The 26739-nt window shown below is 41.8% G+C and overlaps 2 protein-coding genes across 3 annotated transcripts in view; one reads left to right on the top strand and one right to left on the bottom strand.

The window, feature by feature from the left end:
• Window positions 1-2882: 2882 nt before the first annotated feature.
• On the bottom strand, window positions 2883-3188 carry LOC26525979. The gene has a single exon (XM_015154941.2). The coding sequence runs from the start codon at window positions 3158-3160 to the stop codon at window positions 2942-2944; it is 219 nt and encodes a 72-aa protein (XP_015010427.1). The 5' UTR covers window positions 3161-3188; the 3' UTR covers window positions 2883-2941.
• Window positions 3189-4908: 1720 nt separating this feature from the next.
• LOC6552233 (filamin-A) overlaps window positions 4909-26739 on the top strand; it is a 31317-nt gene continuing 9486 nt past the window's right edge. Inside the window, exons 1-13 of one of the 2 annotated variants that reach the window (XM_026976000.1) lie at window positions 4909-5350; window positions 6685-7045; window positions 16828-16972; window positions 17037-17372; window positions 17880-17894; window positions 18786-18877; window positions 18936-20228; window positions 20283-20669; window positions 21814-22618; window positions 22715-23167; window positions 23233-23368; window positions 26169-26249; window positions 26559-26649. In XM_026976000.1, coding sequence (XP_026831801.1) covers window positions 4928-5350; window positions 6685-7045; window positions 16828-16972; window positions 17037-17372; window positions 17880-17894; window positions 18786-18877; window positions 18936-20228; window positions 20283-20669; window positions 21814-22618; window positions 22715-23167; window positions 23233-23368; window positions 26169-26249; window positions 26559-26649 — 4618 coding nt within the window. In that variant the 5' untranslated portion in view covers window positions 4909-4927. The remainder of the gene's footprint in view (window positions 5351-6684; window positions 7046-16827; window positions 16973-17036; window positions 17373-17879; window positions 17895-18785; window positions 18878-18935; window positions 20229-20282; window positions 20670-21813; window positions 22619-22714; window positions 23168-23232; window positions 23369-26168; window positions 26250-26558; window positions 26650-26739) is intronic. The other variant, XM_026976001.1, reaches the window with a different exon arrangement.

Raw genomic sequence — 26739 nt, 5'->3', positions numbered from 1 at the left:
ATCGAGAATTGTTAGTACAGAGTTCTTATGGACTAAGTAAACTCTTGTATGTTGAAATTGATAAAAACTTTAATTAGTATACATCTCGAATCAGTTTTGCATTTTGTACGCAGTCATGGGTTTTTCTTAAATCTTTTTATTCGACATATTTCTTCATTGTATCAGCAAAGAAGTTCTCAAATTAAATTAATATTAGGGAATGCCCCCAAGGGATCACTGCTAAATTCATAGCACACCATTTGAGCGCCATAATATAATTTGAAATCAGGTAATCAAACTAAAATTCTTCGATATATTTGGCGTTCTCTTGCTGAGTTTTATCTGCGAAAGAGCATAAACATCCAAGCCAAATAAAATCAGGGAATTTATGACAGCTGATTTGGACGGAGCGAGTTAGTCATCTCGCAAGACTAAACAACATTCGACTGCGCATATGTTTTTAATTTTAGAGTTTTATGGGTTCTACGATCCCTCAATTTGGGATACTTTATCAGCACCTTGTGTGTCAACTGGTGGGGGGACACGGAAGGCGGAATGTACTTGGGGCGACCGCCAGAGATGGCCAAAGCGAATCATTTTCGCAGGAGGCACTTTCAATTGTGGCCAGCAACAGAGAAGATTGAAGCAAAAACATGAAACGCAAACGACGGGTTCTATGAATAGAATAACAACAAAATCAGCTGCGCGTCGAAAATCACAATCGGCAGTTGGGGATTGGGGGGCCATGTAGTGGCGTCGCCAAAAACCTGCCAAACAGAGTCAAGAGTGCAGTCGACGGCGACGGCGACGGCGACGGCGACGGCGACGGCGACGTCGACTTCGACGTCACACGGAATAACAAAAACACACCACAAAACATGAAGCGAGATAAATATTGAACAAATTATGTATTGAAGACCTTTCACAGCCGGGGATGCACTTTTAGGATCTAGTGAGCAGCTTACTTGTTAGTATCTGTACGAAAACCTTTCTTATATTTAAAATAAACATTCTTTTTGGTGTAGCTTTACTTAAAGATTTAACTATGATATAACATAATATTACATTATAATTTAACTTGTAATACCGCAGAATAAATCAATTAACAGCCATTGCAATCTATTAGCCAGAATGAGTGTGTGGAAAGTATCTGTTGTAATTACAAGGCAAAGCAGTGAGCTAATATTTCTAAAGGAGTTATTCAAGATGACCCCGGGCTGTGCGATTTATCTGAGAAAATAATAATAAAGAAATTGAGAAATAAGCGGCGAGCATTTGGCTGCATAAAAACTTTGAGCAAGGAGGCGCACACAACTCAGTCGAGTTGAGAAATTGTCGCGGCCAGTACGAGTACGAGTAGCCAAGAACCCGAAAGCAACGCGCGCATCTCGTGCACATACAAATTTTCAAAAGCAACAGAAAGAAATTCTGAAATTTGTTTACGAAAAAAAGAAGGGTTTCCCAGTCGGTTTGTGTTGTGTTTTTGAGAGAAACGTGCTCGCCACGCCAGGAATTGTGTAATTAGCGGGCCATCAAGTGATCAGTATTAAGCACCCACTAAAGTATCACAACTTGAGATCATTCAACGGCGATCCCTATCAACTAAACCATCGAAATGGCGTCCAGAAAAGTGAGTTTTTTGTGGTGGGGCTAGGGTGGCCCTTATCTGATCAGCAGTCGTTGCATTTCACCCACACGATTTTCCACGATACATTCACGGCGAAAATGGAAATGGAGGACATGTGGTTCTCATTACCTTTTCATAAAAACTAAATATTTGTCAATTTATTTTTAGTCGAACAGGCGGGCCAAATTTGCTCACTTGCGCCTTCGCTGTGTAAATGTAGGGTGTAATTTTAGTTTCGAATAAATTCAAATTAATTAAAATGGAAGTGCAAATTTATTTAGCATTTCATTGGCGGCGTTCAGCGACGCTGATTCATGCGATTCCCCAGCGATGCAAGTGGCGCCTCACGTACTCGTCGTCACTTGGCCGCCGTTTTTGGCCCGATTTGAAAAGTTTATTGCCTTATAAGGGAATCCTCAGCTAGGCGCACTTGTTCTATATGGTCCCACTCCCTTGTGGAATGTAATGAAGGTCTACAGTCCAAAGACACCGAATGTCATGCCTAGTGAGCCTTGCAAAAGTTTATTTTGGACTTTTTATTTTACTCCAAAATACGAATTATTTGAAGCCATATAATAGAAATACAATTTCAGAACCCCAATTATTGTGTTCCGTTGATAGAGCACAAAATGAGGAAGATATATGTTATGGCAGATAACTTTATGCTGCTAACTTTAAATGAAAACAGATATTTCGGGTAACACATTTCACCCTTAAATACCATTAAATACTCTTCAAGTAAATTGTTAACACAAGTGCTCAGATTTCTGCTTCGTATCCAGTGATGGAATTTAGACAGTTGGGTAAATACTCTAATTTGTTTTCCAAAAATAAATTTACATGTGGCGAAGGTCTGGCATCATCTTTCTTTTTAGTTTTTCGAGCAATGGCCAAATACTTTCAACCTTTAACTGGGTAGCTATTGTTTAGTTTTGGGACTCACTAAAAAATGAATTATTATAATACCCGATAATCGCACAGTAAAAGGATTTAAAAGTTAAGTATTTCCCAGGTAGAAGAAACCGTTCCGAGCCCACAAAGTACATATAATATTGATCAGAATCGCTAGTCGAGTCGATCTGATCATGTCCTTCTGTCCGTGTGAACAATGAGATCCCGAGATTTATAGTTCTCTTCGCTAAGAAGTTAAGAATGTATAATCTGTGAAGAGCTGAATACCGGATATCTGATAGTCGAGGAAAGCAACTATAGCATTCTTCTTCTTGTTATATTTATAGTTCAAGTTAGTTGGTAGTCTACCATTAAACAGGGCTAATTGAAAGGGCTAGAACTTGTTAAACTTTATTACTTCAGAGTATTTAGCTTAGAGTTCATTTAGAAGAAGTAGTACAGTTTCTGGCCGCGAAGTCCACTAGGACCTCCCGCGCAGGGCGCCAGTGATGGAGAGACCTGTACACTGAATCCTTGGGGTTCACTTGCAGGGCTTGTCGCGGGAGCTGCGGCTGCGCTAGAGGCATATGCAGAGGTGGTACTGGCAGCCACTGTAAATACTACAATATTGCACACGAAGAAAAGAACAGCGAAGAACTTCATTTTGGTAACTCTGTATGTGCAGTGATGAACTGACGCAAAGATTTTGCGATTTTATACTTTTCCCTTTTGGCAGTTCAAATATTATCACAAATGCGAAAAAAGTATTTTGCGTGGTAATAACAGAAGCTGAAATCGGCAAGCAGAAGCTTCTATACCCTTACAGAAGTTATATATTTCTAAAAACAAAACAGATTTATACCGAATATAAGAAATTTATGTTCAAAAGCAACGAAACTGACTTATTTTGTAATAATGCATATAGTTTTAAAACTGGTTTGCTCGGAAACGCACTGACCAGGAATATATATTATATAGTTAATATGCTAAGTAAATAGCAAACTTATGACTGCAACCAATATACCCAGCGCAAGGGTAAACAATCTCATGAAAAGAAACAATTGGGCAAACATCAGAGTGCCTAATCTTGGAATAATTTTATGCGCTGTTGTCTAGACACATATATTGTATTTGATATACTTGTTTTTACCGTGTAGCGCGGTTAAGAAATTGAGTGCCTTATTAGGAAGGATAGCTCCCTAGAGGAGTTTCGCGAAGGACTACACGGTGCCAAAAATCGGCATTTCTCAGTCCACGGGCATCGATCTGCCATCGATCATACACATGCACATAGCTACCCGTTTTGACTTTGACTCATTTGGCTAAAATTAACGAATCCTAACCATATCGAGAAGGTCGCTGGTTGTCAGCCCCATTTGCTTGTCTCATTCACTTGTCTGGTCGACGCCGTGCATTTGCTTCTGCCTTTCGTTTTTGCATTTGCGTTTGATCAGGCGGAAAAAGGGGGAGTGGAATCAAAAGGCACTGCCAAAAGCAATCCTCAAATATGCCAAATATTTACCACAATTATTTGCTCTTCCCTGGTTATGAGTGCTGGTGTGGCTGTGGGTGTGCAAGGGGATCGGATCATGATTCACTTTATTTTTTGGGTTCCGTTTTGGGGTTCCGTTCTGAAAAGGGTCGCGATTTGAAGATTCCAGGGTTTGGTCCCCCAACTTTATATATGTACATATGATCGTTTGATAATGCTGCCAACTAAAGTAATACATTTTTGGTACATTACCAATAGCTGCTGTACCGTAGAGCTGGGGTAATGAATCGTGTCATTCGATGACTAGTTTATTACTCATTCATTTCACTGGTGAATACTTTTGCATTCCGAGCTTTTATTTTATTTTATTTTATCTTTATCTTTATTTTACTAATGTGGTTTTGTTGACAGATTTTTTAGGTGTTTTTAAAATCTTAAAAATTAATAATTGGTCCAAGAAAAATATAGCAAAACGCGTTAACTAATGATATTACGATTTACATTTATAGTATGCAGTTGGAAATCAAATCTTAACTTTAAGATATAGTAAGGAAAGTGAAATATTAACTTCGACTGTAAAAATTGAATTCGTACAAATGTCGTAAAAACGAGTTATATTAAAAAAAACTTTTTTGGTGTAACCATTTGATGAAAAAGCGGTTATTCCCAACGGCTTTATTTTTAGTGCATACTTTGGGGCTTATCGAAGTACTCAAAAATTAGGAAATATATGTTTATAATTACGCTCTCACACTGAAACTGAACTTGAATATGTTGATAATTTCGTTTAACAAACTGAATCTGTTGATAATATTCTTTTACAAACTGGTTTGTGCTGGCTAAGAGAAGTACATTTTTAAGAGAAAAAGAAAATGCTCTCTTTTTACATTTTTTCGCCGCTCTCCCTCTCTTTATTCAGCAACAGCAAATCAGCTGATATGGCGGATCCGAATGCCGGTGATCGGCGACAAACTTCAACGTTTAAAAATAAGAATTCATTTAACGGTGGTACGCGCTCGAGTAACAACGCTGACGGTCCCGGAACGGCAAATCTAACGCACGGCGGTGAATTGGTGCAAAACGCGAATTATACAAACGGTCAAACGACGCAGGCGACCATATTCCTCAGCAACAATAACAACAACAACAGCAGCAACTACAGCAATTCGGGCAACCACTACTACAACAACAGTCACGGCAGAAAGAACGCGCCAAATTCGCAGCAAAATCAGCAGAACGCGTGTGTTTATACGACCAGCAACAGCAACAATAGCAACAATAACAATTTGGAGCACAGTTTCAGCAACTTACATTTCTACGCCCAACAGCCAGCCGCACACTACGACGTTTGCCATCAACAGGTGTGTGTGAGAGTGCGACTCGAGTGCGGCAGTGTGCGTGCGCCACAGGCGAGCTTCCCTATGACGAAGTGTCGCGAAACTGCCAAGAAGCGTTTTCTAGTTTTCTATCTATCCAAAATAACGAAGATTGGACACAAAGTTAAATAAAAAAGCAGAACGTAATGGGATTACAGTGGAACAGTTTACTATGCAACCAACTGTGTATACACTTGCAGATTCAGAAGTTAGAGGTGTAATTTATCTAAGCACCGTTTCACTGTAGTTCCCGAGTGCTGCAGTTCACACTGCGTTTTGTCGCGGCATTTCGCAATTAATGAAAATGTTAATGAACTTCACACGCTGCGCACTCGAGCACTTCACTCCAATTTCTTCTTCTAGCCGTACTCCCTGTTGGCCTGGCCCAGACAGTCGACCCACGCGGGGGGGTGGCGGCCGCGGGGGCTCTAATTCTCTATTTCTGTTGGTTTTTCGGCGCTTTCCGCGGTGGTTTGTGTGTGGCACGCGAACTCCGCTTTGCGCCCTTGTCCGTCGCCTTCCGATCACTCCGCTTTGTGCTCGTTCTTCGCGGCGTTTATGTCTGTATACCCTTTTCGGGAACTTTTCGGGCAAGTTGGTAAACAATGAATTAGGCGGAGTTACCTGGGAACTTGTTTCGCCCGCAAAGAGTTAAGGGCAACTTGCAAGTTTGACAGAAACAGAAATATGGAGTTCTACAACCCAAACCACTCAAGTATTCATTTACATATTATCTTCATTACTTCATCTATTCTATATTTAACAAACTTTTAAAATAGATTAAATATCAATTAACTCCAGAGACACTCAAAGATACAAGATACCAGAAAGAGATGATTTAGTGTAAAATAAAAACGGTTGTAAAGATTAATTTCTAGGAAACCCTAAAGTGCAAACAGCAATAGAATTTAGAGAAGCGTATTCTAAAGTCGCCTGCAATCACGAGTTCGTTCGTTCTCGATAGCCACTTGGTTGTGCGACATGTGTGGAAAGTGGACAGGCCACTCCAGTGAAGTTAAAGTTCTGTTCGGCGGCCCCAGCCGCAAGTGGAACAAGTCTTGGCCTACGCCACACCTAGTGGGATCCGATCAGATCCGATCGAAAGGCATTCGAATCAATTTGCTTCTTGGCACCAGGAGTGGAGTTGACGCTTTTTAATGGAGATCGTTCTGGCATAGTTGCTAAGTGATTTTCGGAGTAACGACGTCCCACACGCAGTCACGCAGTCACCAAGCCACCCATTTACCCATTTACCGGCACACCCAGCCAACCCTAGTAAACCCGGCTAACTTGATCTTTGCGTAATCGCTAACCCACAGACGAACGACTACCACCAGCCAGCCAGACAGGAGGGCCAGCAGGCGGACCAGTACGAGGAGAACTTCGACGAGGACATGGAGGCCGAACGCGATCTCGCCGAGGATGCGCAGTGGAAGAAGATCCAACAGAACACCTTCACCCGGTGGGCCAACGAGCACCTGAAGACCATCGATCGGTCGATCAACAACCTGGAGACGGACCTGTCCGACGGCCTCCGACTGATCGCCCTGATCGAGGTGCTGTCCCAGAAGCGAATGCCCAAATACAACAAACGCCCAACATTCCGCAGCCAGAAACTGGAAAACGTCTCGGTGGCCCTGAAATTCCTTCAGGATGAGGGTATCAAAATCGTTAACATTGGTAAGTGAGACATGTGTATGTATTTGAAATTCGCAGAATTCTTAGATTAAGCTTGGGTTGGGTCCCACGTTGTACGTACGTACATATGTATCTATAATAGTTTGAGCAACCGCGCAACAACTTTATGAATTAATTAGAAGCGCTCGCATCGTTGGCCATCGAAAATGTTTCCACTGAAAATTGCATAATTTGCTCTTTCAATGGGGAGATAAGTCAACTGAAGATGCGCCGCCAACGCCTTAAGAGTCTCGGGCTAACACCAGATCCCCTGCCCGCCATATCCCTCACGATCTCATGTGGATCTGTTGTATTATTTATATGAAATTTCTGCCTTCAACGACTCGCTTCCAGACTACAAAACAGAATGATGTCATTGCCGCGCTTATTCAAAGCGCCAGCTTCAATGCGAGTTTTACTTTCATTTGTGTTTATATGCATAATTCAAGATTGTGCTCACCAATTTGCAGTACCTGCACAGTACGCCATCTACTGAGTTGAGTACCCCTTAAGATGGGTATATTCGGCTGGTGGCGGCCTTGAAAGAAAACGTTTTCTTGCCAAATAACTGTATTATTAAGAATCAAACAGATCTGGACATTGATAGGGCCTAACTTCATATATGTACACAGATATCGACTTTGAAGTTGATATACCATGTACCTTTAGACAAGAGAGCACCAGCGAAGCGTGGACAATTTGGAAGGTTAATTTCATTAGAGCACTATCGCTTTCAAAGACCGTTTCCATTGCCAAATCACGAGCGAAACAGAACCCGATACCAATGGTCACCTAACTGCATCTTGCTAATTTGTTTGATTTAAAAACTATACAGATGGAGGAGCATGTGATCCGGCAGTTTATGACTCACACTTGTGGCCTCAACTCAAGCATCCATCGCTCAGTGAGGCATTCAGTAGATGGATGATTTTACCGGGTAAGGGGTATTACATTTCATTCACAATGTAATCAGCTACCCTGTGCGCATTCTAATGACCCCGTAGCGCTATTGATAAGACCAAGTTAAATCACTCAGTGAGAACTTAGTGCCCCATATAAAACAGATAAAAAACTTCAGTATCTTAAGGCTCCAGAAAAAAACCCAGTTTGTCAATAATTGACAGCTAGGTAAATAATGTTTACAGATATGTTTACAGACACTTTTTATCGACCCAAAGGGGAGCTGCCTTATAAATACAGATACTGAAAATGAAAGCCAAAAAAACGCGCTTGTTTGCTTGTTGGGCAAAGCAAATGCAATTTCGAGACATTTTTTGGCGAATTTCAGTTCACGTACTCTTGTTGGCAGTACAACCGCAGGTTTCAAAGGTATTTTTATAGCTATCAGCACTTTCATTTGCTTGCGATAAAAATATCATCCATTCTGGACTTGGGTTAGCGATAAGACGCTTCCCCTATCTATCCCCTAAATTGTTAGCGCTAGCAACTCAAATTTCGCAATTTAAAATCGTGTTTGCCAAAACTCATTTGCAAGGATAGGTGATTCATTCATTTAATTGGGTCGACTCTTTAATCAGCTTAGTCATTAACTAAATTTTGCCTAAATGGCATTATTCACGAGAATGCCAAAATAATTAATTGCCAGTTTATTTTGGCAAACATTCCGTAAACAGATAACGCATCCAATTTCGGCCATTATCGTTGCACAAATGCGAAACTTATAAGAAAACATAGTAAATTCATTTAACGAGCCCCACCTCTTCCTGCTGTCCAATTATGTGGTTTTAATCGATTTAAATTGGGTATAGTGAAAGCTTCCGTGTGAAATTTCTGTTCTCGCCGCTTGCAAGCATTTGGGGTTTAACATTTTCGGGTTCCCACTGTATCGCACCGATCATTTCTGTTCGGTTATTTTCATCCAAGCAGCTTTTTCCTCTTTTGTGCTGTCAATTGAATTAGCGCGAAATTTTGTGGAGTTATGTGTGCGTCGACTTTTGTGCCCAAAACCACGCAGCTGCGGGCTCAAGAGCTTGTCTTTCAGTCCGGAGCCCCGGCTCCAAGTGGGAATGTAGATTTCCATGGAGCGCCGCTGTTCGTATCTACAAATGTTTGCGCTAAAAAATCTACAAAACAATAATAAAGCCTCTCGGGCGGTCGCAATAAACTGCAAAAAGCAAAAATAAAAAGCAGCGAAAAAACAAATAAAAATAACAAAATTAGAAGTACAAAACAGAGGGAAGAACAAACCTAATACGTGCCGGATAGAGTAGAGATAAAGTCGCTCAGTTGACTCTCCATGACATCATCTGGTTTTGGATATCGGACATACTTTGCTTTTTGGCTGAAGTTTTTCGGGAACCCTACAACTTCTGTTTTCAGCAGCAGCAGCAACCTAATGGTTCCTATAAAGTCAGGCTCAATTTGTCACAGCCAATTGATTGTTATTGATGACGCCATCATCGCCCGAACATCATTAAAATCATCTATGGAGGGCGTCGAAGATTTTTCCAGGCGATGAGTCAAGCACATAAATGCATATTCCACTTAATGAAAGCCCCTTCTTGATCATCCATTTGACCCAATTTTACTTCTGTTGTGGGCTTGTTAATAATTTGTTCATATTTTTGTGGTTTTTTGTGATTTCCATGATGTGTTGATTACCATGCAGGCATCTACGTAATTGAAATGCTCAACAATTTTCAAGTACTTGCCTAAAAAATTGCCCAAAAACATTCTTGATAAATTGTTCATGAACGTTGCTTTCGTTCCTTTCGAAAAACGAAAAACAATTCAAAAGGATTTTTATCACTATTTTACTTTGGATATCTAACATTTTTGGGAAATTAGTCAGACACTTTGTTGTGGTTCGTGCTAACAGCTTCCGTCAAAAAGTTTAAGCTTGTGATTCAGCTCATAGTAAGGAAATATGTAAGGTACAGAGTGTCAGCTAAGTTTCCGTTGAATTTCTGCTGAATCGCTCGTAAAATGACACGGCCAAACATCAATACTTACCCCGATCACCTGGCACGTACTCATCGGTGTTTTAATAAATCATTTGCAATGTCCCAAAATGACGCCATCGATTCGGACACGTCACCGTTGAGCCGAAGCTAACCCTCTGATCCACGGGCTGTAAATAGCAATGATGTCCATTCCTCGTCACACTGCAAAGCGGATTGAGATAAGGTTAAGGTGGTATGAACATCGTTACTAACTCGGCGGCATGTTTGCATTCCCTGAACGGTCAGTCAGTCAATTACTTAGATTAGGAAATGCTGGTCGTTAGAGAGTTGGTGAGACCCCGCTCAATTGCCCCCAACAAAGTGAAAATTAAGAAAAACATTTGACGCTTTCGAAGCCATCCAAAATGTGGGACAACCCACACCAGAAGTGCGCCCAATATGGAGCTCTGAGCGGCTTTAAAACTCCGAGCCAGCAGACAGGCTCCCACTTTCCAAGCAATGTCAACGATTTTTTGCGGCTTAGCCCTGCCCTGGCTCTAATTTAATTAGCCGAGCAACAGTTAGGCGTCTGGATGATTAGCCTCACACCGAACGGAAACTGGTTTTCCGTTCCGTTCGGAAAATCTTTCCAGACGCTCCATTGTAGCGCGGCTGCTTTTCCGACTCCAACTCGGGCCTCTGGTATGCGCGTGCCGCTCAGAGAACGTGTCTGGTGACCCAAGCCGGTTACCCGGGAATTGTGGCCTCGGAATCAGAATCAGAATCGGAATCGGAGTCGCAGCCTCAGCATTCTTGTTATCTGAATGTTAAATACTTTTCTGCCGTTGCACTTAACATCATAATAACTCTGTGGCCGCATCGAGGCGAGAATCGTTGCACATAAATCATGTCAAGTCATCATTCGACATGGCCAAACGATTGGAGGCTTCTGTGGCAGCAGGTCTTGCTTCCAGATTCTGCCTCTGGTTTTGGGTGGACATATCCGATTGCTGGGGACAATGACAGCGAAATTATGATAGATTGTAAACGGGAGATCGCAGAAATGTCCACTCTTTACTTCTTTACTCTTTACTTTAATTTAATAAAACTCTTCTGTTCGGCTTGTTTAATGGAGAGGGGATCTTCAGCAACACCATCTACACTATCAATAGATAAAGTTATCTTATAGGGCTATCTTTGTTGTTTAGAGGCTAATTATACACATTCCTTACTCAAAGTTTATCTTTCATTTTGCAGAACAACAAGCTCAAATAAAAATTGAGATCGACTCACAATTTTAAATACAACACAAGAATTTCTAATACTAACCAGAAATTTATAAACAAAGAATAATAACTTCTACGTATAAAGAATTTACCTGTCAGATAAGATTAAAATTGAGGATCCAAATTGAGGAATATGTGTCAGTGAATTTTCTATAATACACGTAATTCCAGTATGACTAAGTTACATCGTATTTAGTGACACTTGAAGAGTAATTCGATAAGGGAGATAACCGTTTAGGAAAAAAAAAATCGAATTGTTCTATTCTGAAAGTTTGAACTAACTCATACTTTTTCTTCTTTTTTTTTTAAATGGAATTTCGGCCTTCCTAACTAGTCTCCAAAATTGACTTCTTTAAAACTCGTGAGAACGATTCCTAAGTAGGTTTTCTTGCTATATTTAAAATGAATAGGTATTTTGTACAGTCTACCTACCTCTTTCAAAATAATCCATAAATCGTAAAGTATCTACAAATACTCAGAATCTCAGTTGAAAAATGGAAAATTAGTTTCCTTTAACGGAATCCAAGAATGCCTGCTTCATGTAAGCCTTAACCATATTAGTTAGAATGCACCCATTCAGAATCCCAAGAGCTATTTTCTTTTTCAAAGATGGATTACATTTCCCCTTTCGAATGAATACACTTCGTAGAACTTCTTTTCTCGTTCTCCGCGATCTTCACACTTATGCATATGTATGGATATGAAGTTCCCTCGACTGGAGTTTGCCTGGTTAATATGCATTGCATATTCCTATCACAGTTATGGCATCTCGTTCTCCTCCCCAGGCATTAGCATATTTCTATATAATTTACACCACATTTTCTTGTTCGCGCTACCGTGCCAAAAACAAACTTTTGGCTCTTGAAGTTGACAAGCAACCAGTTTGAGCTCCACAAAGACATCCAGTTAAAGTGGAGTTTTGGCCAAGACAGTTACCGAGGCTCGCCAATCGGCACGCTGACTGCTGCCTAATTAGCCAAATCATTTCTGGCTATTTCGTTTTTCCATGCCGTTTTAATTGCTGCTTTCTTTCGCCTCGCTAATATAGTTGTTGCGCCAGTGTCTTCGATGTATTTTTCATAAATATGTCATCGGGCTGGGCTTACAGATTGGCAGCTAATTCATTTGACAAGGCATCACTCGACCGTAAAAGTATTTTAAACGGGCAAACGCAGAGATGGCCCGGCAATTTGATGGCTTTTAGGAGAGGCCGAGCGACCAACAAAGCAAAGTCATTTGACCATTTTTCTTGCCAACCCATCCAGCCGGTTTCCCTGTCCACTGGCCTCAAGTGGTCGGCTACTCAAGTAAACAAAGCCAAATTGCAAATTTTTAGCAAAAAGTGGTTATTGCTGTTGCGGGTGTTGGGCAGTAAATGGTAAGCGAGCTGGCTCTATCAGCAATCGTTTAACGGCTCGTTGAGCAGGCCATAGGAAACATATTTTCTTGTAGCCCTATAATTCCCAACTAGTTCTAGTGAAGACTGTAATGTCTTCTAATGTAGAGTCACAAAATATTTCTTACCGATCGAGCAGTGAGTGTGGCAGTGAGTGGCATCCCTGGTTCCGACAGTAAGATAAACATTCTTAAGGCTTTATTAAGGACAATTTTTACTACTCACTTTAAAGACCTCACTATCTCACTCACTAATATAATTATGACAAAATAATAGAGTAGTTATTTAATTACTTACAGCTCGAGATTAATCTAGTAGCACTTTGTATACGAATAAACATAAAAATATATATCTCTTTCAGTGTAGGGTAATCCATTTCTTAACAAAACTTTTAAATTGTATTTTAAATACTTTTTATGAATAAATATTTTAAAATAAATATTATAACATTTCAAACACTTGTATGACATTTGCCTGGTTAATAGTTCAAGAGGGATGCCAATGTGATCTTGCAAGTAATCACACTTAAGAACACATACACTACACGCACTGCTCGACCGGTAAGAAAGATTACTTGGAATATTTTGTGACTCTAAATTAGAAGACATGCCTTAGAGTCTTCACTAGAACTAGTTGGGAATTATAGGGCTATAGGGCACACGAAAAATCTACAATTTGACATAAATATTTACACTTTGTGGGCAAAATTGAAAGATTTTTCAGGAATTCCAAAAGGTGACAAACGATACTTTGGTTTTCGGTAGCAACATGCTGCTGATTATGATCGCCTGGCAATTCAATCCGAAAAATCTATAATTTACCATAAATATTTACATTTTGTGCCCAATATTGTAAGATTTTTCGGTTTAAATTATTAGGCGATCATAATTTCAAACACTTGTATAAATAACACTTACCTGGTTATTTGTTCAAGAGGGATGCCAATGTGATCTTGCAAGTAATCAGGAACGCATACACTACTACACATACACTACATTCACTGCTCGACCGGTAAGAAAGATGACTTGGAATATTTTGAGACTCTAAATTAGAAGACATGCCTTACAGCCCTCACGAGAACCAGTTGGGAATTATAGGGCTATGGACACGAAAAATCTACAATTTGCAAAAAAAATATTTACACTTTGTGGGCAAAATTGAAAGATTTTTCGGTTTGAATTACCAGGCGAACAGGAATTCCAGAAGGTGACCAAGGATCGTTTGTTTTTAGGTATGTATGTATGTATGTATGTATGTATGTATGTATGTATGTATGTATGTGTGTATGTGTGTATGTATGTACGTATGTATGTATGTATGTATGTATTTGTGAGATTTTTCGGTTACATTTTGTAGGCAAAATTGTGAAATTTTTCGGTTTAAATTACCAGGCGAACAGGAATTCCAGAAGGTGGCCAACGATCGTTTGGTTTTCGGTAGCAACTTGCTGCTGATTATGATCGCCTGGTAATTCAATCCGAAAATTTTACAATTTGCCATAAATATTTACATTTTGTAGGCAAAATTGTGAGATTTTTCGGTTTAAATTACCAGGCGAACAGGAATTCCAGAAGGTGACCAACGATCGTTTGGTGTTCGGTAGCAACTTGCTGCTGATTATGATCGCCTGATAATTCAATCCGAAAAATTTACAATTTGCATACAATTTAACATACATACATAGTTACATACATACATACATACATACATACATACATACATACATACATACATACATACATACATACATACATACATACATACATACATACATACATACATACATACATACATACATACATACATACATACATACATACATACAAATTGTAGATTTTTCGAATTGAATTACCAGGCAATCATAATCAGCAGCAGGTTGCTACCGAAAACCAAACGGTCGTTGGTCACCTTCTGGAATTCCTGTGCGCCTGGTAATTCAAACCGAAAAATCTACAATTTACCATAAATAAATACATTTTGTGGGCATGTATGTATGTATGTATGTATGTATGTATGTATGTATGTATGTATGTATGTATGTATGTATGTGTACGTATGTATGTATGTATATATGTATGTATGTATGTATATATGTATGTATGTATGTATGTAACTATGTATGTATGTAACTATGTATGTATGTATGTATGTATGTATGGACATATGTGTGTTTGGTCATAATCAGCATCAGGTTGCAACCGAAAACCAAACGATCGTTGGCCACCTTCTGGAATTCCTGTTCGTCTGGTAATTTAAACCGAAAAATTTCACAATTTTGCCTACAAAATGTAACCGAAAAATCTCACAAATACATACATACATACATACATACATACGTACATACATACACACATACATACATACATACATACATACATACATACATACATACATACATACATACATACATACATACATACATACATACCCAAAAACAAACGATCCTTGGTCACCTTCTGGAATTCCTGTTCGCCTGGTAATTCAAACCGAAAAATCTTTCAATTTTGCCCACAAAGTGTAAATATTTTTTTTGCAAATTGTAGATTTTTCGTGTCCATAGCCCTATAATTCCCAACTGGTTCTCGTGAGGGCTGTAAGGCATGTCTTCTAATTTAGAGTCAGAAAATATTCCAAGTCATCTTTCTTACCGGTCGAGCAGTGAATGTAGTGTATGTGTAGTAGTGTATGCGTTCTTGATTACTTGCAAGATCACATTGGCATCCCTCTTAAACAAATAACCAGGTAAGTGTTATTTATACAAGTGTTTGAAATTATGATCGCCTAATAATTTAAACCGAAAAATCTTACAATTTTGCGCACAAAATGTAAGTATTTATGGTAAATTATAGATTTTTCGGATTGAATTGCCAGGCGATCATAATCAGCAGCAGGTTGCTACCGAAAACCAAAGGATCGTTTGTCACCTTTTGGAATTCCTGTTCGCCTGGTAATTCAAACCGAAAAATCTTTCAATTTTACCCACAAAGTGTAAATATTTATGTCAAATTGTAGATTTTTCGTGTCCTATAGCACTATAATTCCCAACTGGTTGTAGTGAGGAATGTAAGGCATGTCTTCTAATTTAGAGTCACAAAATATTCCAAGTAATCTTTCTTACCGGTCGAGCAGTGCGTGTAGTGTATGTGTTCTTAAGTGTGATTACTTGCAAGATCACATTGGCATCCCTCTTGAACTATTAACCAGGCAAATGCCATACAAGTGTTTGAAATGTTATAATATTTATTTTAAAATATTTATTCATGAAAAGTATTTAAAATACAATTTAAAATTTTTGTTAAGAAATGGATTACCCTACACTGAAAGAGATATATATTTTTATGTTTATTCGTATTCCTACTAGATTAATCTCGAGCTGTAAGTAATTAAATAACTACTCTATTATTTTATTATAATTATATTAGTGAGTGAGGTAGTGAGGTCTTTAAAGTGAGTAGTAAAAATTGTCTTAAATAAAGCCTAAAAAATGTTTAACTTACTGTTAACGATCCCGGAGTCTACATCTAGTACGTCAGTCAACGACGCAGTTGTCCATCGTCACTTGGCATATTCGGTTACCACTGCTGGCCACCGCACCGAGTTTTCCCTGTGGCAACTTTCCCCGCTATGGAGGAGGAATTCCATTCGCGTTATGGTTCAGTGCGTGCCAAATGCATTTGCCGAGGGCCCAGGTGTTGACTAATCGGTGATAGGTAATCAGAACGATCCCCACGCCTTTCACCTTGCGGTGTTACGCTATTAAAAAGATCCCATTATCATAGGTTCAATAAACTCCGACTATCTCTAAATGGTTTTGCATGTCAAAAGAAGAGCCGTTCGAAGCGCAGGCTTTGTTGGCCAAGTTTAAGGTCGACGGCGATGTTTAGGAAAACCGGCAAGACCTGTTGATTGCGTGTATAATCAGCCCTGAACTTGACCAGGAGGCAAAGTAGTTGTAACAGTTAGCGGACATCTCTTACCATAATTGGCAACTTGTCGAATGGCAACAGGTTTGCAGCAGCCCCATCAAAGTGTTGCCAGTGACAGATGAGGCATGCAGTCGTTGCAGTGGCTGCCACAAGTTGTCGGGACAATTAATAGATACATTAGGTGCATGCGACCAGTACCGGTACCGGTCCCCGTTCTGGATTTTCCGCCCGAACAACAAAGTAATCCAACCTCTGTTCTCGCTCCGCTCCTCAGACTCGTCGGACATCGTGGACTGTAAGCTGAAACTGATACTCGGTCTGATATGGACACTGATTCTGCACTACTCGATATCGATGCCCATGTGGGATGGCGAGGACGACAAGCAGCTCAACGGCTCGGGCCACACTCCCAAGCAGCGGTAAGTGACGCCTACCCACTTGGTTTATTGTCATCCATGTACTAAATCACTCTTCCGATGGCAGCCTGCTGAACTGGATACACGCCAAGATACCCGACTTGCCCATCAACAACTTCACCAACGACTGGACCACGGGCAAGGCGGTGGGCGCCCTTGTCGACGCCTGTGCTCCGGGTCTCTGTCCCGACTGGGAGCTGTGGGATCCCAAGGATGCCGTGCAGAACGCCTCCGAGGCCATGGGCCTGGCCGATGACTGGCTCAACGTGCGCCAGCTGATCAAGCCCGAGGAGCTGGTCAACCCCAACGTGGACGAGCAGTCTATGATGACCTATCTGTCTCAGTACCCGAACTCCAAGCTCAAGACTGGAGCTCCCTTGAGGCCCAAGACGAATCCCAACAGGTGAGTGCGAGCGCATTTTAAATCGGTACTTCTCTAACTTGAACATCTAACATCTTTCAAACTAAACGTTGGACATGATTTGCTCAAAAGAAATTATTTCACATTTGTTCCAAGCCTTACTGATTTGAAAGAAACGATATGAATGTGGTTCTATGTATTCGAAATATGTCCAGTTACGGTTCGAGCTAGAAAAGTTGAACTTCCTCGCTTGATCTATAAGTCCAGCGTTATACTTATTCCGAACTCTATTCCAAATTCAAGTTGTATCTTAACTATCTCCGTCTGTTCTTAAGGCTAATGCATTTACCTGAATCTGTTCTCGACTCTATCTATCTTTCTTCTTTCTCTTTATCTTTTTATATCTATTTCTCCGTGTATTATTGAACAACATTTTTAATGTATGGATATTGTTCTTGTTTTCCCTATCCGCACCGTATACATATTATGTATATAATCTACCTACCCATATATATATATTTATTAAACGCCTGAAAATGCAAAACTCAGCATTCCTCCGCCGCGGTAAGTTTCTTCGGCATGTCTCCTCTCGTTCTTTTCTTTTCTTTTCCGTTCTGATCTGTTTTGCCACTTCTTTTTGGCCAACGTTGTTATCCGCTTGATTGTCGGTTTTTAATTTATTGACTTCTTGTGGTATTTGTGATTTAAATGTTCCACCAGTTTCGGTTACTTTTGTTTTGTTGCTCTCCGCTTCTCGCGCTAGCCCAGAGCGATCCGTATCTAATGGATACTTCAACGCCGCTGCTTTCCTGTTTGTGTTTTTCCTGTTCTGGCTGCCGGCTTTTATTGCTCTCTACAATTAGCGCTCACTAAACGCATTCATCTTGGCCGACGCTGATTTTATTTACTGCTTTGTTAAGCTACCATGATTTTTGAATACAAGCCGGGGTATAAGATTTGAAATACTACCATTTTTTCAAACTTGTTCTTGATTAATACAGTTCTGTGTATTGTAATTAGTTTTGGATGTTAGCAAATAATCAATTTAGTCAACTACTTGTGTCATGAAATTAAAATAATAAAATAAAACAATATGTAGATCAATCAAAATATAGTAATTCAAACAATATATGTTGGTTTTAAAAATATAATTTAATTTGCTTATAACAACATCCAAAAAGTAGACTTCAAAAAAGCATTTTCGAAATTAGTTCTGTAATATACCGCTTATAGAACACAGTGGCGCCACCCAAAAGAATGTTTTCAAATATTCATACAACTGTGTTTGCTAGTGTTGTTCCCTAACAATATTATTTTCGCATACTCAATGGCGTTTTAATTATTCTGCAAAGGCTATAAACGCTATTCCATGGTCCAGTGTATCATAATTGGCTATGTAGAGCCCTTCACGAAATCTGTTAATTCGTAGTAACCAAACTCTTTCTCATTCCACAGAGTGCGTGCCTATGGTCCTGGTATTGAGCCTATTGGTCCTGTGGTGGGAGCCCCGGCCAATTTCACCGTCGAAACCTTCTCTGCTGGCAAAGGTGAGCTTTCACATTCGTCATTGATCAAATCCTTTCTAACCATATATTTTATATGCAGGTTCCGTGGATGTGGACATCCAGGGACCCAATGGCGAGATCGAGAAGGCTGATGTGCGCTTTAACAATGACAAGAACCTCACGTACACAGTTTCCTACATACCCAAAGCCGAGGGTTCGCACAAGGTGGCGGTTAAGTTCTCCGGTCGCGACATCCCCAAGTCGCCGTTCCCCGTGAAGGTGGAAGGTCATGCTGGAGACGCCTCTAAGGTGAAGGTTACGGGGCCCGGAATACAGCCCAACGGTGTCACCATCAAGAAGCCAACCTTCTTCGACATCCTGGCCAAGGATGCGGGTCGCGGAGTGCCCGAAGTGATTATCATCGATCCGGCAAACCACAAGACCTCTGTGGCCGCCAAAGTGCGTCAACTGGAAAACGATACTTGGCGCTGCGAGTATGTGACCGCTATGCAAGGACTGCATTCGGTGAATGTCTTCTATGCTGGAACTCCGATCCCCAACAGTCCGTTTCCGGTGAAAGTAGCTCCACTGTCTGATGCGCGTAAAGTTCGTGCTTCCGGTCGTGGTCTCCAGGCAACGGGCGTTCGCGTCGGTGACGATGCCGACTTCAAGATCTATACTGAGGGAGCCGGCGAGGGTGAGCCAGAGGTGCGCGTCATTGGTCCTGGAGGCATGAACCAGAACGTCATGCAGTCGAAGGTGGATGGCAATACCTACGAGTGCCACTACTATCCCACCAAGGAAGGCCGCTACGTCATCATGGTGACCTTTGCTGGCCAAGAAGTTGCCAAATCACCGTTTGAGGTGAAGGTGGGTCCCAAGAAGGAGTCCTCGATTGTGGCCTACGGGCCCGGACTGAGCAGCGGCGTTATCGGCTACCCGGCTGCCTTTGTAGTTGAGACCAATGGCGAGACCGGCGCCCTCGGGTTCACCGTGGCCGGTCCCTCGCAGGCCGAGATCGAGTGCCACGACAACGGCGATGGCTCTGCCCTGGTCAAGTACCATCCCACCGCTGTGGGAGAGTACGCCGTGCATATTCTGTGCGACAATGAGGACATTCCCAAGTCGCCGTTTATCGCTCAGATCCTTCCGCGCACCGATTTCCATCCCGAGATGGTCAAGGCTAGTGGTCCTGGACTGGAGAAGAATGGCGTGACCATCAACCAGCCGACCAGCTTTACTGTGGACCCCAGCAAGGCGGGCAATGCTCCGTTGGATGTTGTCGTTCAGGATGTGTTCGGCACCAAGTTGCCCGTGGAGCTAAAGAACAACCCCGATGGCACCAAGAAGGTCACGTATACGGCTACTTCTGGAGTTCCGCACACCGTCGAAGGTAAGACTTGGTAGAAGCGGTTTTTGAGTAGTACGTTTAATATAAATATTCTAGTTAACTATGGCGGAGTTTCTACGCCCAATTCACCCCATCGTGTGTACGTCGGAGTTCCGGTTGATGCAGCCAAGGTACAGGCCTTTGGACCCTGGCTGCAACCTGGAGTGCGCCCCAATGCGGCCACACACTTCAATGTGGACGCCCGTGAGGCTGGAGATGCCGAGCTGAAGGTGAAGATCATCCATGAGGAAACCAAGATCGAGGTACCGTGCCGCATCATCGATAACGAGGACAACACCTACTCGGTGGAAGTGATTCCGCCTTCCAAGGGCGCCTACACCACTACAATGACGTATGGTGGCCAAAGAGTTCCCCTGGGACAGAAGGTCGTCGTGGAACAAACGGTGGATGTATCCAAAATCAAGGTGGACGGGCTTGAGCCAAGTAAGTACTCCTAGGATAGGCACCTAAATTACTTTATACCATAGTGTCCACCTGAAGTGCGTCATGGTCTAAGTCCATATCATAATTTCATTCACCCAAAACAAAAGCCGCGCCCTTGAACAGTTTGCAGCAGTTTCGGATTATTACGCATGGCCTGCCCAAAGCGGACTTGGCGGTGACCATCACCAGTCCATCGGGCAATCGCATAAAGGCCCACATCATACCGACCGCAGAGGGATTTCTGGTTAACTTTACGCCAACACAACTGGGCGAGTACTTGTTAAGCATCTGCTTTGGGGGCACGCCGATCACTCCACGTCCCTTCCGGCTGCAGTGCCTCACAGGCAGCGATTCGAACAAGGTGCAAGCCTTTGGGCCTGGCCTGGAACGAGGCATTGTGGGCCAGCCGGCAGAGTTTATGATAGATACGCGTGGCGCCGGACAGGGCGGATTGGGAGTGACGGTGGAAGGACCCTGCGAGGCGGCCATCAATTGCCGCGATAATGGAGATGGCACTTGCAACGTCGCCTATTTACCGACTGAGGCCGGCGATTATACCGTCAACATAACGTTCAACGAGCGGCACATAACCGGCTCGCCCTTCCAGCCACTAATAGTTCCGGTGCCGAATCTGAAGAATACCCGCGTCAGCGGCATCGGCATCCAGCCGCATGGTAGGCTATGAGGAGTTCCAGTTGCCAGTTACCAGTTGCCAATTGCCAAATGCCAATTCCGAGTGTTCCCGCTGCAAAACATCTCTAATCCTCTGCGCTCTACTCACAACCTGACCAAGGTTGCCTCTTGCAATCGCCTCGCCATGCATTTTTATTGTTGTGCTGTCCCTTGTGTTTGTTTGATTTGAACTAAACCATAAACCACTAATCTGAAATTATGGGTAGTGCCTAAGGAGCAAAAGATTTACTATTACTTCACGAATGATATATCTTTTGAAAGCCAAATTATTTTTTGACTGAAAAGCAAAATTTAAGAATGCTGCTTTATCAATTGGGAAAATTTACCTTTTCTGTTTTTACGCATACCTTTCTCCATCATAACTAACTGCATATTATTTTTGTTGATGTTACGCCTTTATGTATATAATTATGCAGCATATTGGACCGTTCTAATTTCCGATATTCCCTAGGTGTGATCATGAATGCGGCCACGGACTTCATGGTTGATATGAGCAAGGTGGGCAGCAATATTGACTCCGGAAAGCTGTCCTGTGCGATCTTCGACCCAATGGGCCATGTGTTGCCGAGCAAGATTGTGCAAGGTCCAACCGACGACATCTTCCGCATCATGTACACTCCCTTCGAGGCTGGCCGCCACACCATTGAGCTGATGTACGACAACATCCCGGTGCCAGGATCTCCGTTTGTTGTGAACGTGAAGAGCGGCTGCGATCCCGCTCGCTGCAAGGCCTACGGACCAGGCCTGGAAAAAGGACTGACCAACCAGAAAAACAAATTCACCGTGGAGACCAAGGGTGCAGGAAATGGTGGCCTTTCGCTCGCCATCGAGGGCCCTTCGGAGGCAAAAATGACGTGCACGGACAATCGCGATGGTAGCTGCGATGTGGACTATTTGGCCACTGATCCAGGAGAGTATGACATTACCATTCGGTTTGCCGACAAGCACATACCCGGCTCTCCATTCCGCGTGCTCGTCGAGGAGACGGTGGACCCCAGCAAGGTGAAGGTGTACGGTCCGGGCATCGAGCACGGCCAGGTGCGCGAGAGCGTGCCCACCTTCTTCAACGTGGATGTGGGCGAGGCTGGTCCTGGCCGCATTGCCGTTAAGCTGACCAACTCCGAGGGTATTCCCGTGGACAATCTGCGCGTGGAAGACAAGGGCAATTGCATTTACGCGGTTCACTATGTGCCGCCCAAGGCTGGCTCCGTGCTCACCTGCCAGGTGAAGTTCTCAGAGGTTGAAGTGCCATGCAGGTGAGTGACTAATCGAGCAATTGTTTTAATAAGTATTTGCAAATTTAAAATTGTTAAATATCTGATTGATTGATTGATTGATTTTGTTCCCCTCAGTCCATTTGTGATGACCGTTTTCCCCAAATCAGAACCCACCAAGGTAAAGGTAAAGGGTGTCAATGAGAAGAAGAAAACGCCTGCTTCCCTTCCCGCCGAGTTTGAAATCGATACAAAACAGGCTGGCCAGGCTGATATCAATGTGGCCATTAAGAACCCCAAGGGCAAGGCGATGCAACCGCGCCTGGAGGAGGTGTCCACCGGTACGTACGTGGTGTCCTTCGTGCCAGATGAGTGCGGCACCTACCAGTGCAGCATCAAGTACGGCGACAAGGAGATCGAGGGCTCGCCCTTCAAACTCGAAGCATTCCCTACCGGCGAGGCCAAGAAGTGCAAGCTGGTGGAGCAGGCGCCCAAGATTCAGTCCTCGGGCAGTCAATCGCACCTGAAAGTGGATGCCCGTGAGGCCGGAGATGGAGCGGTGACCTGCAAGATCACCAACAAGGCGGGCAGGTAGGGATTGTATTTGGTTTTGGTGTTCTGTGTTCCTTTGCCTAACGTAAATCCATTGACTCTAGCGAAATTGTCGACATTGATGTGATCGAAAAGGATGGTTTCTTCGACATTCTGTACGCCCTTAACGATCCTGGAGATTATGACATCAACGTAAAGTTTGGTGGCAAGGACATCCCGAACGGCAGCTTCTCCATCAAGGTAGCCTGAACTACATTTTCTTTCGAAACTCTTGATTTAATCAAACCAAAACAGACACAGCCAAATCTAGTCTAGTCACAAATGGGATTTGTTGGAAATTAGCAATTATTTTAATTCTTATATATACTTTAACGTTTTTCTAGTCATTTAAGCCAGGTGGAAGCTGTTTAGAGCTCAGCCGCCTCTTAATAATTATATTCTAGTCAAGTCCATTGTCATTGTTTTGTGTTTGTGTTTCGTGCGACTCCTCAAATCGTCTTAAAATTGTTGTGTACATTTTTCATTGGGCTTCCCCGAAGAACACACAAACAAATTTCACATAAGAGTTAAGAGTGATCAGAAAAAGAAACAACAGAATACGATTTAAGTGCAACATTGTAAAACATGACTTCCAAAATAATAAAAAAGAAAACTATAACGAAAGAAACAACTTTTGGTTTGCCCACCAAATACCTCAAAAATCTTTATGGCAAAAAAATTTAAATTAATTGCATGAAAATTGTTTCGTTCCCAAAATTATTTCTGCTATGCTACACTGCCAAATGCGCTTTGTTTTACATTATGCATTTAATGAACAATTACTCTTAATGCTTCTTTGTTTGTAAGCTAGCCAGCCATAGTCTATGTAAGTTGTTTGTGTGTTTCTGTATTTCATTAAAGACTGATCCGAACGCACTTAACACAGCGAACAACAAAACGGCAACGTCTTGAAAACCACCTACTTCAACTTGACGCTTGAGCACAAATTTACCAAGAATTGTTAATTAATCACTGAATAATTGCTAATTTAACAACAATATTCCTAACCAACGTAGAGCCTATACTTTGCACTTGCCTACAATTTTCTTTCAGCCAGAAGTGGTTTGTTCTGTAAGTAAAATGCCGAAACCATTCACGCGCCATCTGCGTTGACAACCTGAAAAATGGAGTGTCATAAATACTGGGCCAAAATCATGGGACCTGACATCCACAAGAACAATGCGCCTCTCATTGGTTTTGAAATGGTCGGCGATTTCGGGCATGGTGCCCAAAATGAAATAATGTTGGTCGAGTCGTGAACCCAAGATTAATTGAGTTGTCTGTTGTTTTCGCGCAGAATTTATGTTTAACAGATTTGCACAATTAGCTGGCTGCAAAATTAAATCTTTCCCACATTGATCAATTTGTAAGGGGCAACTTTGTTAGCGTCTATTTCCGACAAAAGCAACTTCTTTATTGGAAATGTCCACATTTCTGCGTGCTTGCCGCACACAAAAGAACAAAAACGTTTGTTTGGGTCTTTTGAAACCACATTTGCCATTAAAAAGGATGTGTTTGCTAGAATGCAATCAAAAATACACATGTTTCGCCATCCAGAAGAAATGTAGTATAAATTGTGGCGACAAGGCAGGTTTCTGCGCTTTTATTAATCTAGAAATGATTTATAAATGTCAAAATGATGAAATTTTTGTGTAGGTATATGGTAGAATTTTGTGTTCTAGCTCTTCATTGCCTGCAATATTCAAAAACTCAAAAATTATTCCATTCTTTTAAGGGGCTAAGGGAGAAAAACAAATTCCAAAGCATCCAAGACAACTTTGTTGATACAGGGTGTTCCTTAAGACATATATTTAGACTGTGGCAACGAAATCGTAGCAAAGCCTCTTCATCTACGCCACTGCGGTCTATAAAAGCATCCAAGTGATCTCGGGAAGAGGGGCGACGATGACATCCCACGCTGAATCAGCATGTTCTACCCGCTGTTTCTGTGATAGTTGCTCTGGTCTGCCGTTGATGCTTTCGGCAGGTTGCAACAAAATCAAGTATACGCCGCCTGGCCCCACGACTGCTTATATGCATATATGCATATGAAGATGATTTTGTATTGCCAGCCAGCGCAGAAAAATCGCAAGTAATTAAAGTAGGAAAATAAAATTATGTATAATGAAAATGGCGCAAAGTGTGTTGTGCTGATTTCGGCTGCCAACGCCAGTGGAAGCGCCATAAAGAGTGGCTAGAAGAAGACCGGAGGCCCGACACTAGTGGCAGCAGCTAGCTAGCCGATCTAGTCTAGTCTTAGTCATAGATTGTCCTGTACTGGTCGTTGTCGTGATCGTGTCGCATCGGTAACTGGAAGTGGAAACTCAGTGCGCCCCATTCCTCCCATTCTCCCAACGGTTTGATGGCAAAGATGGATTTCCCGTCAATGGGCTACATATATGGATTCAGATTCATATACAGATGTAGCGGTGGAGCCGAAACTGGCAAACTGTCGCCCACTGGCAATTCGATTTTCCTTGCTGGTCTATTGATTGGCCGTGCATTGGCGTACTTCTTATTAATAGCTCAAATATTTTATAGCGATTTGTATCTTTGACTTTTGCGATTTGGCCACGGATACGAAATGATTTCGATATATACGACGTATATAAATATAATTATTTGCTTATGTAATTGCTGCAATTGTGGAAATTCTTTTGCACAATCGTGCCCGCGTCAATCAATTTCACTTCCTCCCCAATAATTTCATTTGTGTATTGCTCCCATAGTTTCACACTTTCAAGTTTCCCCATATCACTCAGTGCGTCCAGATTTAATAATAAGCAGATCTCCCTTTTACTCGTATGCGGTAGTTCTTCACAAGTGCAAAGTAAATGGACCCGAAGTAACCCATTTCGGACGTTGTTCTCATTCTCCAGACTGCCTGCTAATGATCTATTGGCTGCTGGTTTGAGTGTGTGTTTGTTTTAAATATTTCGGTTTTTCCACCGAAACAAGACTCGGCAATCTTAATATTCAATTTTATTTTCATTGACCTCAGGCTGTCGAAAGTATCGAGCAATACTCGCATAGTGAATATATCGAGGAGCACACGACCAAAGTGGTGCAGCAAACTACGCAGGTGAGTCCTTAGTCCAGATCTTAGAAAACTCTAATGGGTTGCATTAAAAGTCTGTATATGAGTTTTTAGTATCTGCTTTCCAAATCAACTTCAGTTACAAACCGTATTGATAGATTTCCACGTTTTTTAAACAACTTAGATGTGAATTAATATTAAACGAAACAAGTTATCTAGACTAAGTCATTTTCTTTATGGACTGACGTATGAATCGTATTGCGTTTTAAGCATTATTTGCGTAGAATCATATCACACCCGTTTCTTATTAAGCTATAATCAGTAATTATAATAGCACACAACTAACATTTTCAGAGCGAGCTTGTCAACGGAAAATCTGAGATCACGTATCGCAGTGTAGCATTCGAGAAGTTACCACTACCCACAACAGGCGGCAACGTTACAGGTATGTAAACTGAATATATCTACAAAATAATATTGAAGTGATAAACTAAGGCCTCAGAGCAAAGGTAACCGATTGCCAGAAGAGACAGCT

Source organism: Drosophila erecta, unplaced genomic scaffold, assembly GCF_003286155.1.
Source record: "Drosophila erecta strain 14021-0224.00,06,07 unplaced genomic scaffold, DereRS2 tig00000000-arrow-pilon, whole genome shotgun sequence".
In the NCBI taxonomy this organism is placed as follows: Eukaryota; Metazoa; Arthropoda; class Insecta; order Diptera; family Drosophilidae; genus Drosophila; species Drosophila erecta.
Note: the sequence above shows the minus strand (reverse complement) of the source record. Positions and strands in the feature narration are given on the sequence as shown.